The sequence below is a fragment of the Mauremys reevesii genome, linkage group 1 (assembly GCF_016161935.1).
Source record: "Mauremys reevesii isolate NIE-2019 linkage group 1, ASM1616193v1, whole genome shotgun sequence".
NCBI classification, from domain to species: domain Eukaryota; kingdom Metazoa; phylum Chordata; order Testudines; family Geoemydidae; genus Mauremys; species Mauremys reevesii.
Genome location: NC_052623.1, coordinates 123,669,308 through 123,694,100, shown reverse-complemented (window position 1 = coordinate 123,694,100; position 24,793 = coordinate 123,669,308). Strand labels below are relative to the sequence as shown.

General features: G+C 40.0%; 1 protein-coding gene across 2 annotated transcripts in view; it reads left to right on the top strand.

Moving 5' to 3' along the window:
* ATP10A (ATPase phospholipid transporting 10A (putative)) overlaps positions 1–24,793 on the top strand; it is a 208,626-nt gene that overhangs the window by 137,022 nt on the left and 46,811 nt on the right. For both annotated transcript variants that reach the window (XM_039520236.1, XM_039520235.1), the window contains exons 3-7: positions 8,059–8,144; positions 19,061–19,167; positions 19,267–19,398; positions 22,350–22,480; positions 23,497–23,749. In XM_039520236.1, the coding sequence (XP_039376170.1) occupies positions 8,059–8,144; positions 19,061–19,167; positions 19,267–19,398; positions 22,350–22,480; positions 23,497–23,749 (709 nt within the window). The remainder of the gene's footprint in view (positions 1–8,058; positions 8,145–19,060; positions 19,168–19,266; positions 19,399–22,349; positions 22,481–23,496; positions 23,750–24,793) is intronic.

Below are 24,793 nucleotides of genomic sequence, written 5' to 3'. Positions count from 1 at the left end.
GCTTTCACACCTCAGCTGCTGGAACAGGGCCCCATCCTCCCTGATTGATCTAACCTCATTATCTCTAGCTTGCTTCTTGCTTGCTTATATATACACACCTGTCCCTGGAAATTTCCACTGCTTGCATCCGAAGAAGTGGGTATTCACCCACGAAAGCTCATGCTGCAAAACTTCTGTTAGTCTATAAGGTGCCACAGGATTCTTTGCTGCTTCAACATAGCTCCAGAATTCCTAAAAAACCTTGGCCACCGTGCTCGGCTTTGACTTGTTAAATTCTTCACCAGGGTCATCAGTGAAAGGAGGCTACCGAAGATATGGCTCACCGCAAAAGTCATTGGCCTCCTAAAGCCTGGAAAGGATCCAAATCAAGCATCAAGCTATCGTCCCATATCTTTATTGTTGGTGTGCTTCAAGGCACTGGAGCACCTGGTCCTATAGCGCATATTACCTGACGTGGAGAGAATTTTGAGCCCTAACCAAGCCAGCTTTGGCCGAGGCCATAGCACATATGACCAAGTACTCACGCTGACCACATTTGTTGAAAATGGCTTCCAGACAAACTTGAAAACAGGCGCTGTTTTCATTGATCTAACAGTGGCGTACGATACAGTATGGCACACTGAGCTGCTTGTGAAGGTATCACAGGTTCTGCTACCTTGGGTTAGAGGCGTCAAACTATTCCTCCATGATAGGCAGTTCAGAGTCCATATGGGGGAGAAGATGAGTGCTTGGAGATGGCAGAGCAATGGGCTACCCCAGGGCTCTGTGCTTTTGGCAACCCTGTTCAACCTTTACATCAATGACCTGCCAACAACGGAGTCATGAAAGTTCATTTACACAGGCAACATCTGTTGCGGTATCCAGGCCCAGACGTTCCACAAGCTTGATGCCATCTTAAACCGGGACATGACAAGTTAGCTGACTACTGTAAGACTTGGCGCCTCCGGCCAAGTGTCATAAAAACAGTCTCCAGTTTGTTCCATCTTCATCACGCCAATGCAACCCGAGAACTGATCTGAATGGTCAGAAGATGAAGCATGAAGTAGAACTGGTCTATCTAGGTGTGACCTTAGACCACCCACTGAGTTACCATGCCCACCTGAAGAAGACAGCAGCTAAAGTTAAGATGAGCAACAATCTTCTAAGCAAACTGACAGGTTCTTCATGGGGTGCTTGTGCTCCAACTCTGCGAATGTCAGCTCTTACCACCTCATATTCGGTGGTGGAGTACTGCGCACCAGTATGGAGCCGATCATCACACACAAAACTAGCAGATAAACAGTTACATGCCGCCGTGCGTATCATCTCCAGCACCCTGCGTGTGACTCCACTCCCAGGACTCCCAGTTCAGAGCAATATTGCTCCTCCTCATATCAGATGAGAGGTTGCCACTGGCAAGTTACTGGAGAAAGTATGTGCCAACTCAAGCCTGCCGCTACTCAATGACCTTTTAAAACCACTAGCTGCACATTTGCCACCACATCGCCCATTAAGGTCTCATCCGCCACACCAGGATGTTAGGGCGGAAACATTCTGGTGAGAGGAATAGATATATGTTATAATCCCCAACCAGTCCCTGGTCACTGACCCCACAATTTGCCTGCCTGGTTTTGACCTGCCCCATCACCAATGGTCCCTGTTGAACAGCTTCCGGACTGGGCAAGGTCTCTGTGCAACCAACCAGTATCGCTGGGGCCGTCGTGACAGCTCTTTGTTTAGCTGTAGCACAACACAGACAATGACGCACATTGTCCAGGAATGCCTGCTGACTAGGTTCAGCAGTGGCCTAGAAGAACTGTATCACACTACTGAAGATGCCATCACTTGGCTAGATGACTATGCACATGCTAAATAAATAGAGTACTCACTACACCAAAGCACTTCAGAAGCTCTTCACTATCTCACTACTCTGGACTTGGTTATTTGAACATTGCTTATCCTCTCGCTTGCCATACAAAACAATAAGTTTGTACTCAGCCATCTGTCTTGTTCACATCTCTCTGGCAGCTGTGTAATATTTAATGTTCTGCTCAAGACCTCACCGATGCATAGGAGTATATGAAAAAAAATGCTCATAAACGTTCTACATGTGTCAGCTTTTGGTTAGTGGATTGTCCCATGTCTGGCTAAGATCTTTTCACCAAATTGCTACTTAGGAATGGTGGAGTACTTCTCAGGAACATCAAATTTTCCTGCATATTGAATATTGCTCAGATCACTCATAATATTTTCCATTAGATCTGGCCCCAAGTGTTTTTGGCTTGTGAAACTATACATCCTTGTTCCCTTTAAACAAACATTGCTGAAAAAGAATCTAGTTATAGTAGTAGTCAATGAGGAAAACAAAGCTGTTAAATTCTGATGTACTGTTTGGTCCCCCCACCCTCAAATACCATAGATCAAACTGCTTTTTTTTTCCCTTGTGAACTAGCAGCATAGATAAATTCTGTTGCTAATGCTAATGTTGTTTAGACATTTTAAAATGATCACTACTTTAATATATAAACAAATGCTAAGAGTGCATTCTGCATGTTTTGGATAAATAACATCATTATGTAATTCAGACTGCACATTAATAAAATGCTAGATTAATTTTAGACAGTATATGAAGTAGCTTACTGTATAAGGCAATAATAACGTGGGCAAATATATCAACACTGAATATGTTTGTTATTTTTGTGAACTTTTGAATTAGAGTTTTGACTACTTGCATATCTTCCCCCCCCCCCCCCCGAAAAAAAATCTTAAAGCCTCCATCACAGCTATTATCCTTCAAGGAGAGGACTGAATTAACACCAATTAACACCAGATGCTCTGGCTAGTGGCCAGAAAAGTCACAGTTGTGTATTTTCCCCCATCCCCATGTACAAGGGGTTGAGTACATTCCTCCAGTATCCTGCCAGCTCATGCCATTCTGGGGAGGGTCTGGACTAGGACCAGAAATCAAACTTGATTTTTTTATGTGGTAGAGTAGAGCAGACTAGACCACTGAATGAGAACATTTTAATAATAAATATACATCATTATTTAACATAAAACTGTCTCATTTGGCAAGGCAATGGGCTTTGCTTCCTAAGATATGACAATTTAGAGGGTTGCCAGCAGTATCATGCTATGTCTGCACTTTGAGTGCGGGGTGTGATTCCCAGCTTGTATACCCATACTTGCCCTTGGTCAATGTTGCCCCTGCCCATGCTGCCACAGCCATGCTGCTGTTTATTCCTGAGCTACCTCGAGTATGTGCAGATAAGCTGCAAATCACACGCCTCAGTCAAAGTGTAGATGTAGCCTCCGGAGGGTTGATAGTGTACTGAAGGATGATCCTGTGGTTAAGGCACTGAACTGGGTCTTAGGAGAACTGAGTTCAATTTCTGGCTTTGCCTCGGACTTTCTGCAAGATCCTAGGTAAGTCATTTGATCCTTCTATGTCTTAGTTCCCCATCTGTAAAATGGGGATAATAATATTTCCTTTCTCCCAAGTCTTTTTAGGTTGTAAGCTCTTCAGAGCAGGGTGGATTACAGCATCTAACACAATGGGACTCTGGTCTCAGCTGAGGGTATGTAGGTGCTAACGTAACACCACTGCTGAGTACTACCATGAAGACTGATATACGCTGCTGTAGGGACCTTAGACTTGCAATGTATTCAGGCTTCAATGAATCTGAACACATAAATACCTTGCTAAACAACTTCTCCCTTTTTGTGATTAAATAGTTTTTTAAGGGTGGAAAATAAAATCCATTGTGAGAGGAAAAATACTAGGGGGTGGCTGATGGGGATTTTTTGCATGTGACTATATAAATTTAACCTTATACAGTCAAAATACTTATTTGTACAGCCTAGGAATTACAGTCTTTGATAGTAGACTGCAGTCTTCATGTGGCCTCATTCTCCTAGCAACACCTTCAGATTGCTGTTCTTATACAAGAACATAGACACAGTTGCCTCTCACTTGCTGATGTATTAGGACCAGCATAAAAAGGAGCAAAACTTTGATCAGCATGAAACCTTGTGTTAACTTAGTAACTTCTTTATATGCATCCAAAGCAACCTCATGCAGGCAGTATTTAATGTATTTGCTCATTCATTTACAAAAAGGCAATTTCATGTCAAAACTGTCAGCATCTGTAATACAATACAGTGTATCTACACTTTCATTTCACAAGGAAAGGAAGAAGCCATCTGATTTATTTATGAGCTAAAGAGCTTTAGCAGTAAATCAGAATTGCTTACCTCAGACTATTACTGTAATTGGATTTTCCCCTATCCCGGATGCTAGCTGGTTAAAGGTTATAGTAGCATATTTTTAAGGAAATTGTAAGAGAACTCAAGTATACAAGCCGCAGTGAAAGGTAGAATTTTAGCTCCAAAAAGGAGTCATATAGGAAAATTATACACCAGGCAGGACAAAACAAATATGCTTTGTGGTGCTGATGTGGAAGTCTGCTAATATTACTTCTTTCAGATCTTGACAGGATCTTTGTTTAGATAGACTTTGTTCTTAATGTAAAATGGATTTTTTTTTAAAGCTGTTGGCTTTGTTGGCAGGTGTTCCTGGGAGGAAGGAAATACAGTCCATAAACTTGCAATTTCTGTAAAAGTTAATGTAGCTACACAGCTTTGGAACCATCCTCTGTTTGCTGAGTTCAGCAGCCACGGAGAGATTTCATTTGATTAGCTTGGCCTTTGGTGTTAAGTGTCTCTAGGATTTCCTGAGAGACGTTTATCAAAGGAATTAAGCCTTTTTTTTAAGAGCATTGAATGAAAATGTATGCTTAATAAACTAAAGCGTGCTCAAAAGTGACATCATTGTGTAGTATAATGAAAGGTAAAATCTTTCCCTACCCAGCCTAAATATTGTTTGTCCTTCCGTTTACACAGAAGGTATGTCTACACTAAGATAAAAAACCTGCGGCGCTAAGTCTCAGAGCCCAGGTCAACTGACTCGGGCACAGAGCTTAGGCTGCAGGGCTATAAAATTGCAGTGTCGATGTTTGGGCTCAGGCTCTGAGACCCACCCCCCAGAATCTGAACATCTTCACTGCAATTTTATAGCCCCACTACCCAAGCCCCACAAGCCCAAGTCAGCTGACCCAGACCAGTTGCAGCTGTACCATGGGTCTTTTATCACTGTATTAGATGTACCCCTAGACTTTAAAATGGTGTGACACTAACTCTTCATGTAATACGCAGCTAGGACAATAATGTGTCTTACTGAAATATCTTGAGTGATTTTCATATGTTGCTGGGTTGGTGTATGTGAGAGAGATTAACTCAGTTTTCTCCTGTACATATTTTTTTATGGTGAATGATGCTGGATTGACAGTCGGGTGGACCGGTTTTTCTATTTATCCACGCACCGGGTATTATATGGGCAGTGCAAGATTTCCAGCCTGCTCTCTATAATGTGCCTTAGTCTGACTTGGAGGGACGTCACCTAGTCCCAACTCGTGCACTCTGCTAATTGGTGGCTAAGGCATATAATGGGAAGTTCCCAGATAGTGCTAGTTGCCAAGGTAGTGTGTTTGTGGTGTGAACCCTTGAATACTGGAAGTAGGAATGAGACTACTCTGAGATAGGGGACAACTGAGGTGTTTGGAAGCAGACCTCAGACTTCACGGTTTGAAGACTTTTAAGAGTATTCTCACTGGTGAACCCTCAGTTCTGTCTGAAAAGTTGTCTACGCCACTGGGAAGGTGGTTAAAGGGAGTAGTAGTGGAACACATGGCCAAAGGGTTGAATGAGTAATTTATGCAGTATTCTCATCTTATGTTGGCCTGGAATCTTGAGATCTGAATACTTCCAATGACTTCAGAAAACAATGTTTTTTTAAAAAAATATTTAAATGTAATACATAGTGATTTTAAGTAATTAAGCACCTGAGTAGCTCCTCCGAAGTGATGTAAAACTAAGTAAATGCTCGAGTGCATAGCTGGATTGGAACCTAAATTTGTCCAACAGGACAAACTCTTCAATTGTGTTTTCACAACATTCGGGGGGTATTTTACAACGTGGAGTTAAGACATTTTTCCACAATATCACATTGCATTACTTTCTTCTGGACGAATATTACGATGATTCTACTGATATCACAGAGAAGGCAAGAACCCAGATTTAACTGTTGGATTCCAGGTGAATGTGAGAGGCTGGCACTTTTACTCATAAACTGACCAATTTGATGTACAAGTCATTGATTCACAATAACTATGGAACCCAATAATGCTCTTTTACAGTCACTTTTCATAATGAACTACACTTAAAAAATTCAAAAGCCCAATCTGTTTGAGATAACACTAACAATTCTCCTCAGCCTGTATATTTTGGCTATCTGGCTCCCAATATGTGCTCAAATTACCTATTGTGTCTTAGGTTCTTTGATGCTTGCTTTACAAGGATATGTGGACTAGCGCTCTTCCTGGCAGCTCACAGTTACCCATTGTTCATGTTACTTATTTGTTTTTCTTGGTTGGAAGTTGAATTCTGTATACAAATGTGACTCTGTCACCTGATTCTGTGGCCTCTGAGATGCACTATAGTCCTCCACCCCATCTTCTCAGCCTTGCTTCTTCTCTTGCTTCTCACAAATGTAACAAAGTCATAGGCGGGCATTTTGAAAATCTCACCAGGTACTTAATCTGCATCTGTAGACACCTACGTGTTTTTGAAAAATCTAGCCCTTGGTGACCAGAAACAGTCCATTCATTCACTATTTATAGTCAATTATAGCCTAATAGATAATTTCCTTTGTTTAAGAAATCAGTTAGTTTTAAATGCAAAACATGTTTTGTTAAACTTTTTTTCCCTTGTGTATGATATATTTAAGATAGTTTTACTTAACTGATAAATTATGGGTGGGGGAGTTGGACGATTATTTAATGACAGATGTTGAGATTCAAAAAGTTAAAGCTGTATAACCATTAAAACACAAATTATCACTATCATATGTGACTATATCACAAAGTAAATCTCCCTAAATCAAACTCTAATAAGTTCTCAAGCAACATTTTTCTTATTTTTCCTATCTGTAAATCGTGATTGTTATCGGTAGAAATAGATTTTCATTGGAATGGTGAAATTTACATTTACTGATATATACCGTTAAAAATCTAATCCTTTCAAGCCCATGTAAATACTGTATTTGGTTGTAAATCAACATGTTATAATGGTTGGCAACCAATGAGAATGAACTTTTCTTTAGGAAAATAAAAGCTACAAATGCAAAACAAGATTAAAATAAATTATTTAAATCAAGCTGCGTGCTGATTTAAATTATCGAGATAGGGTATTTAAAACACTTTGATTTAACTCAGTCCACCCTGTGTTTAATACCTCATCCACAGGAAGCATCTCATTTCATTAATGAAATGAAATAATTGCTCTATGATAGAACATTCTGTCTCCAACACCCTAGCCTGTTAGCTATTGGTAAATGTCCAATGAGCAACTTCAGCCTCATTAGCCAGAGTATCAAGTAGAGTTTTGAGTGCTAATTAGGAGAAATAAAGGATCCTTTTGTAGGTGTCTAATTACTCTATTGGATTAATATATCTGAGCTAGTATAAAGCAATTAAGAAATATTGCTTATATTTCAGAAAGTTCAAATTAACTTTTTTCTAATTCACAATATATTGACTTATAGCTTTCCAGACTTGTAGTTGCTTTGTTTAAATTTGAAGTATTTGAAACCTAGTAATGATACTTTGAATATTTCCAGCCTACTCAGACAAATTTGGTCTTTCCTCTCCAACCCAACATACATGTGCTCCTCAGTCTGACTTTTTGTTTTTTCATGCCTTTGAGACTTGCGTTCTTTTACTTTGGGGAGTGGTAAATCATCCTTTTAAGGGGAGACTTTCAAAAGCACCCAAGGAATTTTGAAGCACAGGTCTCATTGACTTTCTGTCACACTTGTGCTGCTAAGTCATTTTGATTGAGGTGCTTTTAAAAAGCCCACCCATAATATATTATGGATTTTGTTTAAAAAAACCCCAAACAATTATGCTTGTAAATTAAACGCTTAATGAAAAAATTAAATATTTAACGCTTTTATGATTCCAGGACTCTGAATTTGACCCCTTGAAGTTCACCAGTGTCATTGAATGTGAGAAGCCAAACAATGACTTAAGTAGATTTCGAGGTTACATGTGAGTATTTCATATAATTACCTTCAGTGTGCAGCCCCTTCTCTATAAGACACAGTTGACTTCCAGGCTCTCGTCTTCTGGTCCCCTGCCTCATTCCCTACACCGCTTCCAACTTCTGAAACAAATGAGTCAGGAATCCTACAGACAACAGCCTCCTTCACTACACAGCCCTGATTCATCCCCAGAGCAGGACCATTTTGTGCACTTACAGAGGTACCAGGTCTACAGGAAAAAATAGTATGTGATCATGTAATTCAAGACTGTATCACAATGCATACACACAAGAGAGCTGAATTAAGGTTGCACAGGCAACTTTAATTCTGGCATTTCTTAACTTTGGAATGCTTTATCTTGCTTATCAAGAGTAACTGCTAAAATTGTTCTCTTTTGTAAGGTGCATCTGTTCATTGAATACTCCATCTCTTGGGGCAGTCGTTCAAAACTCCTGTCTCTCCATTCAGATTGAGTTAGAAGTCTCTCACTTCCATTCCTGAAGATGACTTTGTCAGTATTGGTCAGCTAACGCCATGGCTATAAATGCCTGAAGCAGGGAAGTAATAGATAAAAGACTCCCCCCGCCCCCGCGCGAAAAGGAGCAAAAGAAGCCCACCTGGAAAGGGGGTGGGGAGGAATCAGTTGCACATTATTTTTGTTAAGTTGTCTCTGGCTGATTTTTCTTTTTAAATGGTTCTCATGGAGGAAACTCAGAAGCAGAAATGATATTTCTCCACTCACATTGATGTTTTCTTCCTGTCTTACAAGCAAATGAATAAAGTTGTCTTAGTTTTGATGGTGTTGGCTTAGGAAATATTGTCCTGGAATAACTTTGCATTCTTCAGTCTGTAGTCAGGTACAATATGAGAGGCTTCTTTACCTAAATCTTTGTCTAAACTTCAGTTAAAAACAATAAAAAAGAAAATAATTCTGTTCAGTGGACAGTGATGTATTCCTGTGTCACTTATTAGCAGTGATGAGCACAGTTAATAAACTAGATGAATAGTGCAAAAATTGAAAAATAAGTCTTTTAATTGATATTACCTTCCGTCTCACAAATTGTTATTTTTGTCACTTCCCCCCCCCTTAGATATCATAAACTGTTTATCCACATTAGCTTCAAAGAGTATGAGTTCAGGATGGACACTCCTTCATATATTATTTGAAACATTATAAACATTATCAATGCCATGGAATAGATTTTCAGCTTGTGCAAATCAGCACAGCTCCTTTGCAGCTACGTCAGTTTAGAGCAGCTGAGAATGCGGCCCTGTACTAGTCGCACAAGACATACATTTCATGTAAAGATGAGAGCTGGTATTACTTACTTATTGTTTGTTTTTCAGTTTGAGTATTTTTATATAGTACAGTTTTGAGGCGTGGGTTCCTCTCTAGTTTTCCTTCGTGGTGAGGGTCTTCTTGCCTTTGGCCCCTGTTTATTTGCAGCCTTTCCTAGCAGGTTATGCCCAAACCCCAAGGATTAAAGCCCTGCCAGACCTGCCACAGGTCTTTTCCCCAAGGGCTTATCTACGTTACCCACTGGATCGATGGGCAGCGATTGATCCAGCGGCGGTCGATTTATTGCGTCTAGTATAGACACGATAAATCGATCGCCGAGCGCTCTCCCGTCGACTCCGGTACTCCACCGGAGCGAGAAGCAGAAGCAGAGTCGACGGGGGAGCATCAGCTGTCGACTTACAACAGTGAAGACACCACGGTAAGTAGATCTAAGTATGTCGACTTCAGCTACATTATCCACGTTATTCATGTAGCTGAAGTTGTGTAACTTAGATTGCTCCCCGCCCCCAGTGTAGACCAAGTGGGCATTCCACATCCTATGGCAATATAAGGCTTGCTCCAGCTTCAAGAGCAGATCTAGGAAGCTGAAAGAAGACAGACTGAAACTGCTCCCCATAGAGTGCTCTCTGGGACCCCTAGGGTCCGATTCACTCCCTGTACCTCAGGCTCAGCCACTCAGAGCACTCCAGTGACTTTCTCATCTCCAGCTCTGGTAAGCCAGGACCATGGTGCAACTTCAGGCACTCAGACTTAACTTAAAGACCCCATTCCCCTGAGAGACAGTCCAAGAGGAGTGAAAAGTCACCATTAAGACCAAAGAGCAAGGCAACCTTGCATCCCAGTGCAAGCACTGCTGAGGCTTCTAGATACCAAGACTCCAGTCTAGTAAGCTGCATGCCAGAAAGTCATCACTCATCTTTTAAAACACTAACAATTCTGCATGCAGCAGCACATTCAGAAACAAGTAAGCTGGCCTGTTCCCTAGCAGAATGCCAAAGTATTACCAATACTGGTGGTTAGTACACTGTATGCAGATCAGCATACTAGTCGGCACAATGAGCCATAAAAAGTACAATAAAATACATTGAGGCAGACCTAGCCCCCAGCTTTCTCAATGTTGCAAATATGAAGCATTACTGAAGCTGGCCTTTTTACTCACAGTCATAAACTGCACTGAACATACCCAATGCATGTTGAGGGGGCATGCAAATGGTCTATTCCACTCAACAATTGATTTAATAATGGCCACAATTTCTGCTCTTCTGTGGATCCCAAACTCATTTCCTCATTCCCCCCACCCTTTAAATAGTTCTTGTCCTGCTTCTAGTGTTGGGAGAAGAATAAAATTTAAAAAAATCAAAACCCAGCATAAGCATAGCCAAACCATATACAGTATTGCTAACTGCAAGCATTCAAAAACCATGACTCAGGTCCCAGAAATTATGAAATTTGCCTAAAAATACTGAGATTTTGTTTTAAAAATACATGGGGGCATTATGTACTTTCTGGTTTTACAGCTTTGCTCTGGAGCTATCTGAACTAGAGTTATTTTTAAATTTAAAATAAAAGCTGAAAACCTCACATAATCACATGACTCCAGAAGCCTGGGGCTTTAAGAAACACCAATTATAGTGAGAGTTGGTAATCTTGTGTATGTATAAGAGAGTGGTGTTAACTCAACATACAAATGTATCCAAAACCATAGTGCAAATCATCAAATAAATAAATTTAAAGCTAGTGATAGAGGGACATGCAAAAATTAGGCCATTTCAGAATAAAGTTTCAATGTCTCTCTTTCTCTGTGGCCTGCTGCAATCACCCTTCCCCAACAGGCCCTGCCACACATCTTCCTCTGAGCAAATCCCCATCCCCTTTATCTGTTGTTTTATCACCTTGCATGGAATAAACTAGTAGTCTGCTACTCCCCTCCAGAGGCCCACTCTCCTCTCTGTTATTTTCAAAGAGAAGGCCACAGCCGCCACTCCCAAAGTCAGCATGGTCTCTGGTGGAGGAGGTGCTTAGTAGTGTTCCACTACATACAACATCTGGGAATCTGCTTAAAAGGCCTCTGAGGCAAGCAGACCCATATATGCCCTGGTGAGTAATTGCTAGGGAAAGCTCAAGTTTCAAGCCAATGGAAAAGTAAGAGATGCCATGATTTTCCTATATATTTTTTTCTTTTGGATGAATTAGAAGGAGCACACAGTATCCAGACACTCTCTCTGGTAAATAAGTCAAACTGACTTGTGCTAATCCTCCTGACCGCAAGGGTTAGGCTCGGCGAGTCAAAGATCCAGAAAACACACAAAGGGTATGTCTTCACTACCTGCCGGATTGGCGGGCAGTGATTGATCCAGCGGGGATTGATTTATTGCATCTAGTCTAGACGTGATAAATCAACCCCCAAGCGCTCTTCCATCGACTCTTGTACTCCAGCGCCACGAGAGGCACAAGCAGAGTCGACGGAGGAGCAGCAGCAGTTGACTCACCACGGTGAAGACACCACGGTAAGTCAATCTAAGTACATTGACTTCAGCTACGTTATTAATGTAACTGAAGTTGCGTAACTTAGATCGATCCCCCCCCCCCAAGTGTAGACTAGGGCTAAGTGACTTTATCCATTTGACTTCTACCATGTAATCAATTCCAGTTCAAAATTAGAAATACACTAGTAAAAGCTGCTTGAAGTATTCAGATATCCAGATAACACAAATCCGTCCCTGCTCAGTTTAGAAATCTTTATCAATACAAACAGTTTTGTAAAAAAAAAAAGCAACAATAAACACTGCACATTTGTGGAGGAACTTCATATTTTAAAAACAGACAAATTCAGGGAGATTTTAATTTCACATTGAACGCTTCATCTGGCGTTAGCAGCAGGAATCACAGGCATGCAGATATTTTACAGGATTGCTGAATATTTGTTAATATCTCTTCAACTATTAAGAAAATAATGACAACCCCACAATATATTTTTCAGGATATCTGAAAAGCGTGGGCTTGGAAGGTGAGAGGAAGCATTTTCTACCTTTTTTTTTTTTTGAATTGATACATTATTGATACATCACCCTATTGATCCAACTCTAGCAAATAAGAAACAAGACAAACAAACAGGAAAAGGCAGAAGTTAGTTGGAGACAGGCTCATTTTCAAGTTACTCTGTTAAACAAGACTTTTTCTGTGCAAATACCTTCTCAATTATGTATTGAAACAATAATTAAATGCAGCTATTGTAGCCATTTCTCATAATAGATATGTGCATGTTCAGTGGGTGTTTATATGCCACATATTTTGGGATGATGTCCATGTGAGAAATTGCAGAGCCATGAGACATATTGTATTTATCAGGCACCTTTGACCATCTCACCTACATTCTGGTCACTAATCCATTTTCCTGCAGTCTAGCTCTAACATTCCAAATTTCTGAGCAGTTTCAAAAAGTCACCATTAAAAAAAAAACTACTCCTTCATTCCCTCGAAAATCACAGTGGAGTGAGTCCCAGGAGGGGAAAACTCAGTGCTGAACCAGTGCCAGGTTAAAGGTTCAACCCCGCAGAGACAGAAATGGGAGCTCAGTAATCTCCCCAGTGGACCCACAGCATTTGTGTATAGCCTGGGACAGCTAGTTATCAGACCTGTCTAATTTACAGAGTGCTGGTTTTGAAATTTTTCTCTGCACATCCCCTAGTTTATAATTTTCTTTCCTTAAATTTCCATGTCCAAATAGCTCATCATTTTTCTATATACCTAGTTAGTGAATCATTTGTAGGATGGGGCGGGGAAAAGTGGAGGAAAATAAATTGGTTTTATTTCCCCCAGCTCCTCTCTCCCATAGCTTAGTTTCCTCCATGTCAGTTTCTACAGGTATGTAGAACCCCAGTGGATGACTGTGATTTACTCTGTTATGTACAAATGAAAATTAGTAGCAAATGCTATTTGTTTAGTGATGGGGAAAAGTTGCCATAGGATTCTTCAACTTTTCCTCCTTACGCTTTTGAGGGAAGGCCCAATCAGTGAATGAAAGAAAATAGATTTGGGTCTTGAGCATCCACAGAGCAGTTTGAAATGCTGCACTATTGTGGAGTAGGCACAGATTGTGTTCTGTCAGAATTCAATATTTTATTTGAGCTAAATGAATAAGAACACTTTGAGCATGAGGTGGGCGAGAGCTGCTGAGTGCAACTGAAATATTTTAATAACAAGACAAGTAAGCTTGAGATTCCCTTGTATTACTTTCCTGTGCCGGTAGCATGTTATAACTAGGGCCGTACCAAATTCATGGAATCCTAGAAGATTAGGGTTGGAAGAGACCTCAGGAGGTCATCTAGTCCAACACCCTGCTCAAAACAGGACCAACCCCAACTAAATCATCCCAGCCAGGACTTTGTCAAGCCGGACCTTAAAAACCTTTAAGGATGGAGATTCCACCACCTCCCTAGGTAACCCATTCCAGTGCTTTACCACCCTCGTAGTGAAATAGTGTTTCCTAATATCCAACCTAGACCTTCCCCACTGCAACTTGAGACCATTGCTCCTTGTTGTGTCATCTGACACCACTGAGAACAGCCTAGCTCCATCCCCTTTGGAATCCCCCTTCAGGTAGTTGAAGGCTGCTATCAAATCCCCTCTCACTTTTCTCTTCTGCAGACTAAATAAGCCCAGTTCCCTCAGCCTCTCCTCCTACGTCTTGTGCCCCAGCCCCCTCATGATTTTTGTTGCCCTCCACTGGACTCTCTCCAAATTGTTCACATCCTTTCTGTATTGGGGGGCCCAAAACTGAATACAATACTCCAGATGTGGCCTCACCAGTGCCAAATAGTGGGGAATAATCACCTCCTTCGATCTGCTGGCAATGCTCCTACTAATGTGAACTGTGGCCACTGGGAGCTGCGGGCAGCCAGGCCTGCGGACGGTCAATGTAAACAAACAGTCTCATGGCCCGCCAGTGGATTATCATGATGGGCCGCAGGTTACCCACCGCTGCCCTATACTATACAGATTTCATGGGGGAAACCAATATTTCTCAAATTGGGGGTCCTGACCCAAAAGGGAATTGCAGGGGGGGTCTCAAGGTTATTTTAGGGGAGTTGCAGTGTTGCCACCCTTATTTCTGCACTGCCTTCAGAGCTGGGCGGCTGGAGAGTGGTGGCTGTTGACCGGGTGCCCAGCTCTGAAGGCAGCGCCCCACTAGCAGCAGTGCAGAAGTAAGAGTGACAATACCATATCATGCTACCCTTACTTCTGCGCTGCTGGTGGCAGCAGCTCTGCTTTCAGAGCTGGGCTCCAGGCCAGAAGCCGCCACTCTCCAGCTGTCCACCTCTGAAGGCAGCTACACCTCCAGCAACAGCACAGAAGTAAGGGTAGTAGTACCGAAACCCCCCAACATACACACAGTGACCTTGCGATACACCACCCCTCCACACACAACTTCTTTTTGGGTCAGGACCCCTGCAATGACAACACCGTGAAATTTCAGATTTAAGTAGCTGAAATCATGACATTTACAACTTTTAAAATCCTATGACCATGGAATTGACCAAACTGGACCTTGAATTTGGTAGGGCCCTACTTATAACTGTATACACAATTTTATAGAGAACAGTATATATATCACAGTCCGCTGTCATTAACAGTCATCTATAAAGAACATGTGTGGGATATAAAATCATAAACCAGAGCTATTACTTCTCCAGTAGATTTGTGAAAATCAAGTCCACTTATGAACAGGAAAGTTAACTACAATTTGGAGACTTTACTGGAAACTTAAGCTAATATCCTAGTAATTCACAAGTCAAGCTGCACGAGGATTTGGTCTTAAAAAGAAGAGAAGGCATAGTACTCAGAATAGTAGGATTACTGCAGTTCCATTGTGACTACTATTCTCTCTGGATTGTATAAATCTTTTATATATCCCAAATACTCAGACTTCCAAGCTGGCAGTGAATGATTGCTGCTTATTGTGCTGAGCACAAACTTAAGAAGTCCATGATCAAGGGATGGGACAGTGATGAGAGAGGACAAAAGCAGAATGTTGGTAACTCAGAAATCAATAAAATGAAAATGTGGTCTGCTATCTTAGAACTGCTGAGGGGAATTCTCTGCTAGAGTGGCAGAAACCATTTGTGCTTCAAAGTTGCAAACTCGGGGTAATCCTATCAGTTCCTTTTCCTTCTCTCCTCAGTTCTGGTTTCTTGCCAGATATAATCACTGCTGTATCTATAACATATCTTAAATCCGCACCTTCCCACTGCTAAAACACTTGGCAATACCATGGCTCTTTCTCTCACCTGGTCATCTAAATCAGATTGCAAACTCTTTGAGGCAGGGATTGTGTTGTTTTTTTCTGTGTAATGCTTTATGCACACACTGAGGGCCACTCAAATGGGCAGCCCCTTACTCTGAGAGTAGTCTCAGTGTTTTCACAGATTAAGTGTTGCCAATTCTGGTGATTTTACTGCTAGTCTCATGATATTTGGTGTGGTTTTTAAAGCGGCAGCTCCTAAAGGCATGTGATAAGGTTAGAATCTCAGCATTTGTTTTTAAAAAGCGTAAGTTTCTAGCACTCAAGGTTGTGAAGAAAAGCATGAACACATGACCCAAGTGCATCTTAAAGGCTCATAAACCAAAGACAAATAAAAAGAACCCAATTTTTTTAATGAAAAAAATCTTGATGTTTTAGCCAGTTTCATGATTTTGGGGGGCCTGCTTCATGGTGTTTTTGGTTTTTTTTTTTAATGCTCAGGATTTGCCATACATGGTGTTAAACTGTACCATACTTAAGGGTGGCAAAATCTACTATATAAAATAACATATAGAAAAATAAACATAAAAATAAAATTGGATGCTGCAGCAACAGCAGTTAGATATCTTTATTCTAGTGCATTCAGTTTTTCAACTTTTCTCTTTATTTATTAGCTCTGCATTCCAATTTGTTTTGAAAAATTAAGAATTCTACTTTCAGTGCTGTTTATATGAATGCACAGTAGTTAAAATATTTCCAATTTTCCTCCGCCATCTGCTCTGCAGCATTAAGATACTGGAGTCTGTTATGTGGAATTTCATTCATACACAGCAGGTCTATAAAAGTTATTTGACTTTTCTTCCCCCCTTCTCCCCCTTAGCAATGTTCTAGTGCTACTGATGTAAGAAGTTAATTTTTTATTCTTAATATTTCCCTTGTGGCAATCCATTCTCCCAGGCATTTTCCCCTGTTTCTCTGACATAATTGCAGTTTTTGTCAGTACATCAATAACAAACAGTAAGTACTCGGCTAGGATAGATGTTATTTTGTTTACTAAGAGTTTTTCATATATCCTGGTGCCCCACTTTTTTGTCTGTTTGGCTTCGGTGGTCAGGCAGTTGTTTATAGAGGCTGATATTATTACCACTTAGTGGTTAATTTGAAATATCTTAGACTTCTTATATTTACCTGGATAAAAAGAACATCCAGATTTCCACATATCCCACACTGTGGAGAAAATTCAATGAAAACAACAGACTGTTTGGGATTGCTGAAGGTTCAGCTGTGCATAGAAATGCAGAGGTAGAAAACTTCCTGATTTCTGTGCAGGTCATTCCAGAGAAGAAAAGAGTGTTCACTGAAGAACTTTTTTAATTTTGTCTCTTCGGTGGTGAAGTTGTTGCATGATAATGGATTATTTACTCTCCATCTACTGGAAATGTTTCCTGCTTTGCAATTAAGCTTTTCTTGAGTGCATTGTATGCTTTTACAAAAGGATTTGGGAATTGGAAACATCTGAAGCAACTTGAGAGGGGTACAGAACATGAGCGGGGTACAGAACACTGAACCTGGGTGCTAACTTGGTTAAAACTTTTAAAAAAAATCACAGTCTGGTAGGGTTGACTCTGCTATGGCACACCAACTTAATTCAGAACAGCCATACTGAAGAGACATTCTTCAGTGTATGGTAACAGTTACAAAGTTTAAGTACTTGTGGGCTTGTCTTCCAAGGTCAGGATGAAGTATTAGGATCCAAAAGCTATGGAAGAGATTTGGGGATTTTGGAGCTAATATTACAATTTGATCCATGTCTGGCTGACCACTTTGCTAAATTTGGACAGAAGGGGAAAGCCATCCTACCTGTCCTCAACTGTAGGTGACAAATTCATTGAATTGATGGGAAAGAAAATTAAAAACACCATAGTAAGAGAATTGCAGCAAGCCAAGTATTTCTCTGTAATTGTTGATTCATCACCTGATGTTGCACTTGTAGACCAGCTCACATTCATTTCCTGATTTCTCGTTCAGAGGGCCAAATAATTGGGTTTCAGCCACTTGAGAACCACACGGGCAAACCGGCTGAGGCTGGGCTGTCTATGAGAAATAACCTAGGTTTGGATGTGTCTAACGGCCAATTGTATGATAATGCTAGTGAGGTGACTGATCGTTCCAATAGTCTGCGGGCCCATCTGTCACGGAAAATCTACCAAAAGACTATGTGCCGTGTGCTGCACATTCCCTAAATGTAATTGGAGTCAGTGGTGTTAACAATTGCTCGGATACCCATATTGATAGAAAACTATTTTCCACAATCTAAATGCTGACACGAGCCAGAGATGATTGATTCTCAGCTGTTCAACTGAAGAAGAGCTCTATGTTGTTTAAAAGCTTGTCTCTTTCACCTGCAGAAGTTGGTGCAATAACCAATTACCTCACCCACCTCTGCTCCCCTGTAGTGAACTCATCATCTTTTTTCTCTGTCAGTGCTTGCATGGAATAGCTAGGATATTTAATGTCTAAATTCACATACAGTATCAAGCCAGCAGTGGGAACCTGTTAGCTGTGAATTTTTAATTTTTAGCTAAACATATAATTCTTAATGTCTGGCTCTGGTGCTTTGTTGTTCCTGTATGCTGTTAATTCTTTAAATGACATGTTTTTAATCATCTCAGGAAAGTTTAAGTATTTTATAACTGGGTGGGGCTTCAGGATATTCTGTGCCTAGAACCCCAAGAATTTTTAATTTGATCCTGTTTAGCAGGCAGTAAGGAGATCAGAGTGAGGGGGCCAAAGAGTGAGTAGGCTGTGGAGAGAATGGAGAAGAGCAAGACAAAAGGGATCACAGAGTTCCCAGAGACAGAATTGGGCCAAAAAGGCCCAGGGAATTCAAGAGATTGAGAATTGGAAAGGGGAAAAGAAAAATTCACTGGTTAGAAAATAGAAAAAAACAGAGACACACGGGATACTTATAAAAATATTTTGTAGAATTCTTCAAAAATAATCTTTATACTACTCTAAGTGCAAAACTCAACTCAGTACAGCCACAACTAGAACCGCCATACTTATAAAGTACATGCCATTTCTTCTTTAAAGAGCAGTCAGTAAGAAATATGTAGTGCAGTCATCTTGCTCTCACTCATGCACATACATCCTTCCCCTTCACTTCTCTTTCATTGGACCCAAATATATCCTCCATGGAATATCTGTGGTGTCAAGACCGCTTGTGAATCCCAGAGTCCTTTGTCCTCAGGCCAGTGTATGGGTAGCTGACTATTGAAGCTTTGGGGATAATCCGCAGATTTGTTTTACTCAGTGGGGATGTGATTCAGTAACTGGAAGTTTGGATTCTCTGTGTCGAGTTCTGTTATTAAATCTTTTGCAGTGTACATACAAGTGGAAAAAGGGATGGACTATATAAAGAAAACCTTTTGTTGCGTGGATGTACTGTTAGGAACACAGAAGAGGTTGCAGGGATAGTAATCTATGCAGGTAAAAGACAGCTTTTCTCTTTTTCTTTACATGTTCACTTGATAGTTTCCTTAGACTGCCAACAAATATCTATATTGTTTAATGTAATTGCTTCTGCAGGGCACGAGACCAAAGCTTTGTTAAATAACAGTGGACCACGTTACAAGCGCAGTAAGCTTGAAAGACAGATGAATATTGATGTCCTTTGGTGTGTCCTCATACTTATAGCCATGTGTCTATTTTCAGCCATTGGTAAGTCCTCTTTACAAATAAAAGTTAAGTCGACCAAACTCTATCCTAAGAGTCACATGTTTTGCTTTAAAAATTCAAAAATGTATATCTTCTGTCTCTTGATTCATGTAGCTACTTCCTTTTCTATGTAAAGTTTGGGGTTTTTTGTAGGAAACTTCAGCTTTGTACATAAGCTCATCCAAATAGTAACCTTTTAATAACCATCAACTGCATACCATTACTAGACCAAATCAGACAAATATTGGGTCAGGCTCTGCCACCTTCAGTAGCAATGAGTAGTGCCCTACTTCAAAAGTAGTATCTTTGAAATCAATTGATCATGACTAAGGGTGGCAGAATTTGGCACATACTTAGTTGACAAGGTAATATATGAACAAAGAGTAAACATAACTAGCACAATACCATTCATCTAGCTCTATTAGATGAAAACAGGGACTCATAATATACAATATTAACTTACCATACTTAAGTATTGTGGCAGAGCTCTGACCTTGCTCCTGTGGGTCCTGCGCTTCTAGGCGGTTTATGCTTAGCCTCAGTGGCTCACTGTGACCCTCCACATAGCCCTTCTCTCTCTAGGGCCAGGGTTACAGTCTACTGAGCCCTTTTCATCATAGGCTGCAAGGAGGTAGGTGAGAGAACTCCCACAGTCTCTGTTCAGCCTCCTGTCCTGACAGGGACCTGACTTCCCCTTCCAGGAGCTGTTCCTGTAGTGGTGGGTTGGGGGGAACCCGGGCCCGCCCTCTACTCCGGGTTCCAGCCCAGGGACCCTAATGGTAGCAGTTGTTGGCAGCCAACCTTTCACTGCCAGAGTTGCTACATTTCCCTGGGCCACTTCCCCACAGATCTCCTGCTTCTCCCTTCTTCACCCTTACCTTAGGGCTCCTTTAACGGTGTTTTAGGGTGTCTTCAGTAACCAGCCCTTCAGCCACACTTCCTCTCCTCTGGCTCCCTGGCTCCTCTGCCTGACTGGAGTGAGCCCTTTTTATAGTAACAGCAGGGCCTTAATTAGAGTCAGGTGGTCACATTAACTGAATGGCCTCACCTGACTCTTTACAGGTTAATTAGAGTCAGGTGTTCTCATTAGCCTGGAGCAGCCCCTGCTCTGGTCAGTCAGGGAACAGAAAACTGTTAATCCAGTGGCCAGTATATCTGCCTTTAGCTATTCTGCTGTACCCAACTGGCCTGAGTCTATCACAGTATCCAAACGTATAATATTAAAAAATATTTTTAAAGGCCAAATTCAAAGGACAAGTCAAAGAAAAGACTACCATTGACTTCAATGGAATTGTTACTGGCACCGAAAATTTTAACAAAAATAGAGGGGCAGGAGTAAGTTTGTTTGGGTTCTGGTTACAGTGTGTGTGTGTGTGTGAGAGAGAGAGAGAGAGAGAGACTGAGAATTTGGTGTGAAGGTTTGTATGCAACACATTTCTTAAGCTATTTGTTTTGAATTCCATATTTTGTAATGTTTGGGTTTTGTTTTGGTTGTGTGTAGTACATAAGTTCTGGATTTTTTCTTGGCAACCTTAAATGTATGTTACTGAAACTTCTGTGTTATTTTAATACCCTTAATTGTGTCCTTTTTCCAGCTGTTGATAATCCTCTTTAAATATGAAAGTTGAGGGCAAAACTATTATTATGCTTTTTGTTCCCACTGAGTTCAATGGGCAACTCGCATATCCAAAACCAGCATTTCATCCTAACAATTTCCAATTTTATTTAGAGTAGAACCCTAGTAATAGTGGTTTTTGTTTTTGTTTTTTGACAATTGTTAAAAATGAGTTGTGTATCCCCATAACTTTCTTATAAACATTGTCTATCAAATATGAACTAAAATGAGAGGCCAAGATTTGAAAAAGTGACTAGAGATCTGGGGGTCCTCAATTTTGGGTTGCCCATCTTGAATCACCTTGAGAAGGGCTCTGTTTTTTCAGAGTGCTGAGTACCCACCCTCTGAAAACCAAGCCCTTTTAAGACATGTCCATAAGTTGGGAATTCATAAATTTGTGGCATCTAAAATCACTAGGTCTTTTGAAAATCAAAACATTTAATAAAAAGAAACTTGATATAATCCATTGCAAGTGCAGAATTTTTAGTATTTTTACTCTAGATTATTAAAAATAGCTATTGACACAGAGCATAAATAATGTAAAGCTTTGAACTGCTGCAAAATAATTAGTGAGACAATGTCATTTTTATTTATTGTTATTGCAGTGTGGGACAAGGGGCAGTTTAGAACTTGATAGAGGTGCCTTACAAAGGATTTTTTTTTAATGGGCTTTACTCCTTTTTTGTTGCTTTATGACATATAAAGAATAGGGCCTGAAAGATTGTTAGGTTTCGGGTTGGGAGGTGGGGGGTATTAAGGTATTGGGTTTTTTCTGCTTGATTTTAATATAAATATCAGAAATATCAACTCAGGTCTTTACTGGCTGGGATGGAAGAACCTATTATATGTCTCAGAGTATATGTTTGATTTTTCTCGCACCCTAATTAAAAAAGTGGGATTGCCGTATCTTTGGTAAAGATATCACTGCTCCAAAACATTAATACTTTCCTTGCATTAAATAGGAATTAACAAAGAAAGACAATAAACAAAGAGATTGAAATAGTCTGACTAAAATCTCTTCCCGTCTTAGTTGCTCAGCTTCTATTCCTTTGACTTTTGTGATGACCACCTTTTCACTAGTTCTCCAGTCATCATGGTGTCTTCCAGGGCAAACAAGACTTGAGTTTCCAATGTAAAAATGCATATTAAAAAAAACATTTCGGGCCTATCTCATAAATCATAACAAAGTAGGAAAAGGCACAAGCTCCCCCTCCCCTTTTTTTTTCCCTTTGCTGGTCACTTTAAAAGACAAACACATATAAAATAAACTAATGCTGTGGGTTTTTTTTTAATTTCTTGATGTTAATTTAAGTTTCCCTCTATTTCAACTTTTCTGCAGGTCATGGCCTATGGGTGTGGCAATATGGTGAGAAGAAACCAGTTTTTGATGTTCCCGGGCTTGATGGCAACTATTTATCCCCAGTTCTAGCTGCAGTATATTTATTTTTGACAATGATAATAGTTTTTCAGGTAACAAGTGTGAATGTCTATGTCTTTGGGACACGTAAAACTAGAACTGACAGAGCACTAGAAAATAGCATACTAATGAAGGGAACGATCTTGCACTGAAGAGGGATGGATTAAATAGTGGCCTTTGCCTTTTCTAGATTATGATTTTAATGTATTAAGAGGTTTTCTTCTATTAAAGAAAACTCAGAACAGATTTACGTAAGTATTCACCCTTGACTATAGGTTTTGTTTAAATAGCCATTCTTGGTACTTGTATATGTACCACGATTCACCCCACTAGTCTAATTGACCAAGCTAAATTTTGTATATAACCAGAAATTTCTGCACTGAAAAACATGTGCGAGGAACATTTAACTAGAAATGATGTCTTTCGTGGATTTTTGAGAATCCCCAAGAAACTGCTGAATTTTTTTTTTCAGGAAAACAGTCTTAGCTTAACACTTTGTTCAGCAATTACAAAATATGTTCTTCATTCAGCTGAACTGCTGCTCAGAAATTGCAACTGACAACATTGCTTTCTCTGCAGAACCTTCCACCAATCATTCATTTTACCTCTCCTGTTCCTGAAAAGCTAATTTAGTAGAGCCTGTTATTTAGACAGATAAAATTTGGGAGCTATTCATCCCTTTTTTGATGCAAGATATTCTTTTGTATTTGCAGGATTCTGACTGTACTGTATGTTCCTCTCCCCCTCCCTTCTTTTCCTTTCCTAGCTTCTTTCAAGCTCATCTTATTACCCCGAAAACGTTTGCTTCTCTCCAAGCCTTGATAATCACATTTCCAGACATAATTATGGATTTCAGCTGTACAATTGCACCATAGGCTTTTCTAATCTGTCCAAGTAAACTCCTTACAAACATCCTAATTACTTTACAATATTGAATCTAAGCCTATTAAACTCTTTAAGGTACAGTATAGTACATACACTCTTTGTGATTTTAGTCTGCCATAAAGTTGATTAGATTATATCAATGCCTCTATTTTCTCCTAATTAGTGTGTTTTTCATGTATTTTAGGTTCTGATTCCGATTTCTTTGTATGTATCCATTGAAATAGTTAAAGCATGCCAAGTGTTCTTCATTCATCAAGACAAGGATTTATATGATGAAGAGACAGACTCTCAGCTACAGTGTCGAGCTTTAAACATCACAGAAGACTTAGGGCAGATGCAGTATATATTCTCAGACAAGACTGGTACTCTTACTGAAAATAAGATGGTTTTCCGAAGATGCACTGTTTCTGGAATAGAGTATTCCCACGATGCTAATGGTGAGCCTTGTTTGCTGTCCAAGGGTTTTACTTCAGTTTGATTTCAATCACACAAAAAAGTGACTATGATCTTAAAACCAACAACAAATTGTGTAGGATTTATGATATGTGCATCAGACACCACAATGATGGTTGTAAAATTAGCTATAACTTGATGTCTGTTCATTTCGGAATTATAATCTTATCAGAAATTCTATGGGATCTTATAGACTAACAGACGTTTTGCAGCATGAGCTTTTCGGTGAATAATACCCTTTTCTTTGAGTGCAAAGTTTCTTGCGAAGTAAGAATTTTTACCACAGCTCATGCATCTGTCTGTCTCTATATAATCTATTCTAGATTTCTGTTTGTTTTTTACAGATCCCAGACTCTCTGATATATGGGATCTTGAGTATGTTGTCAAGGTTGCTATTCTCTTTAGGTTTACGCTCTGATCCTGCAAAGCATTTAGGAATGTGCTTAACTTTAAACACATGAATAGTACCATTGATATCAATAGGACTACATTGCTAGATCTGTCCGTTAATGTGTAACTTCACTCCAAGATACTCAATCAGTGTCAAGAACGAAAGGTGAACAAGGTTACTAGTGTGGCTTTCATATTAACACAATAGCACAGTCTGTTGTAATAATATTTCATCTATTTAAGCTTTATCCTGTTCACTTCAGTGCCCCAGTGTGATGGGTATCTCTGAATTAACATTCTTTTGCTGCCAAACAAATATTGTACCTGAACAGAACATCCTCAAGTCGCTGACTTTTGAAGCATTAAAATGTAATTCATTACTCCAAGGGAATGAGGTTCCCTTTAGTTGTCACTCATGTGTCATCTTGTCAACCTCTTAAAATTATTAATTGACTTCCGATTTTGTGATTTTGTGTAATTTGTATTAAACTATTTTCCCCATAACATTTTAGCTGTATCCTTTGGGACTTGAAAGATGTTACATTCTCAAATTTCTTTGCTTACTTGATAGATATTTTATTGGCTTTCTAAATGCCGTAATTAAGCTTTTTAACCTGCAGTACATTATTCTTTCCTTG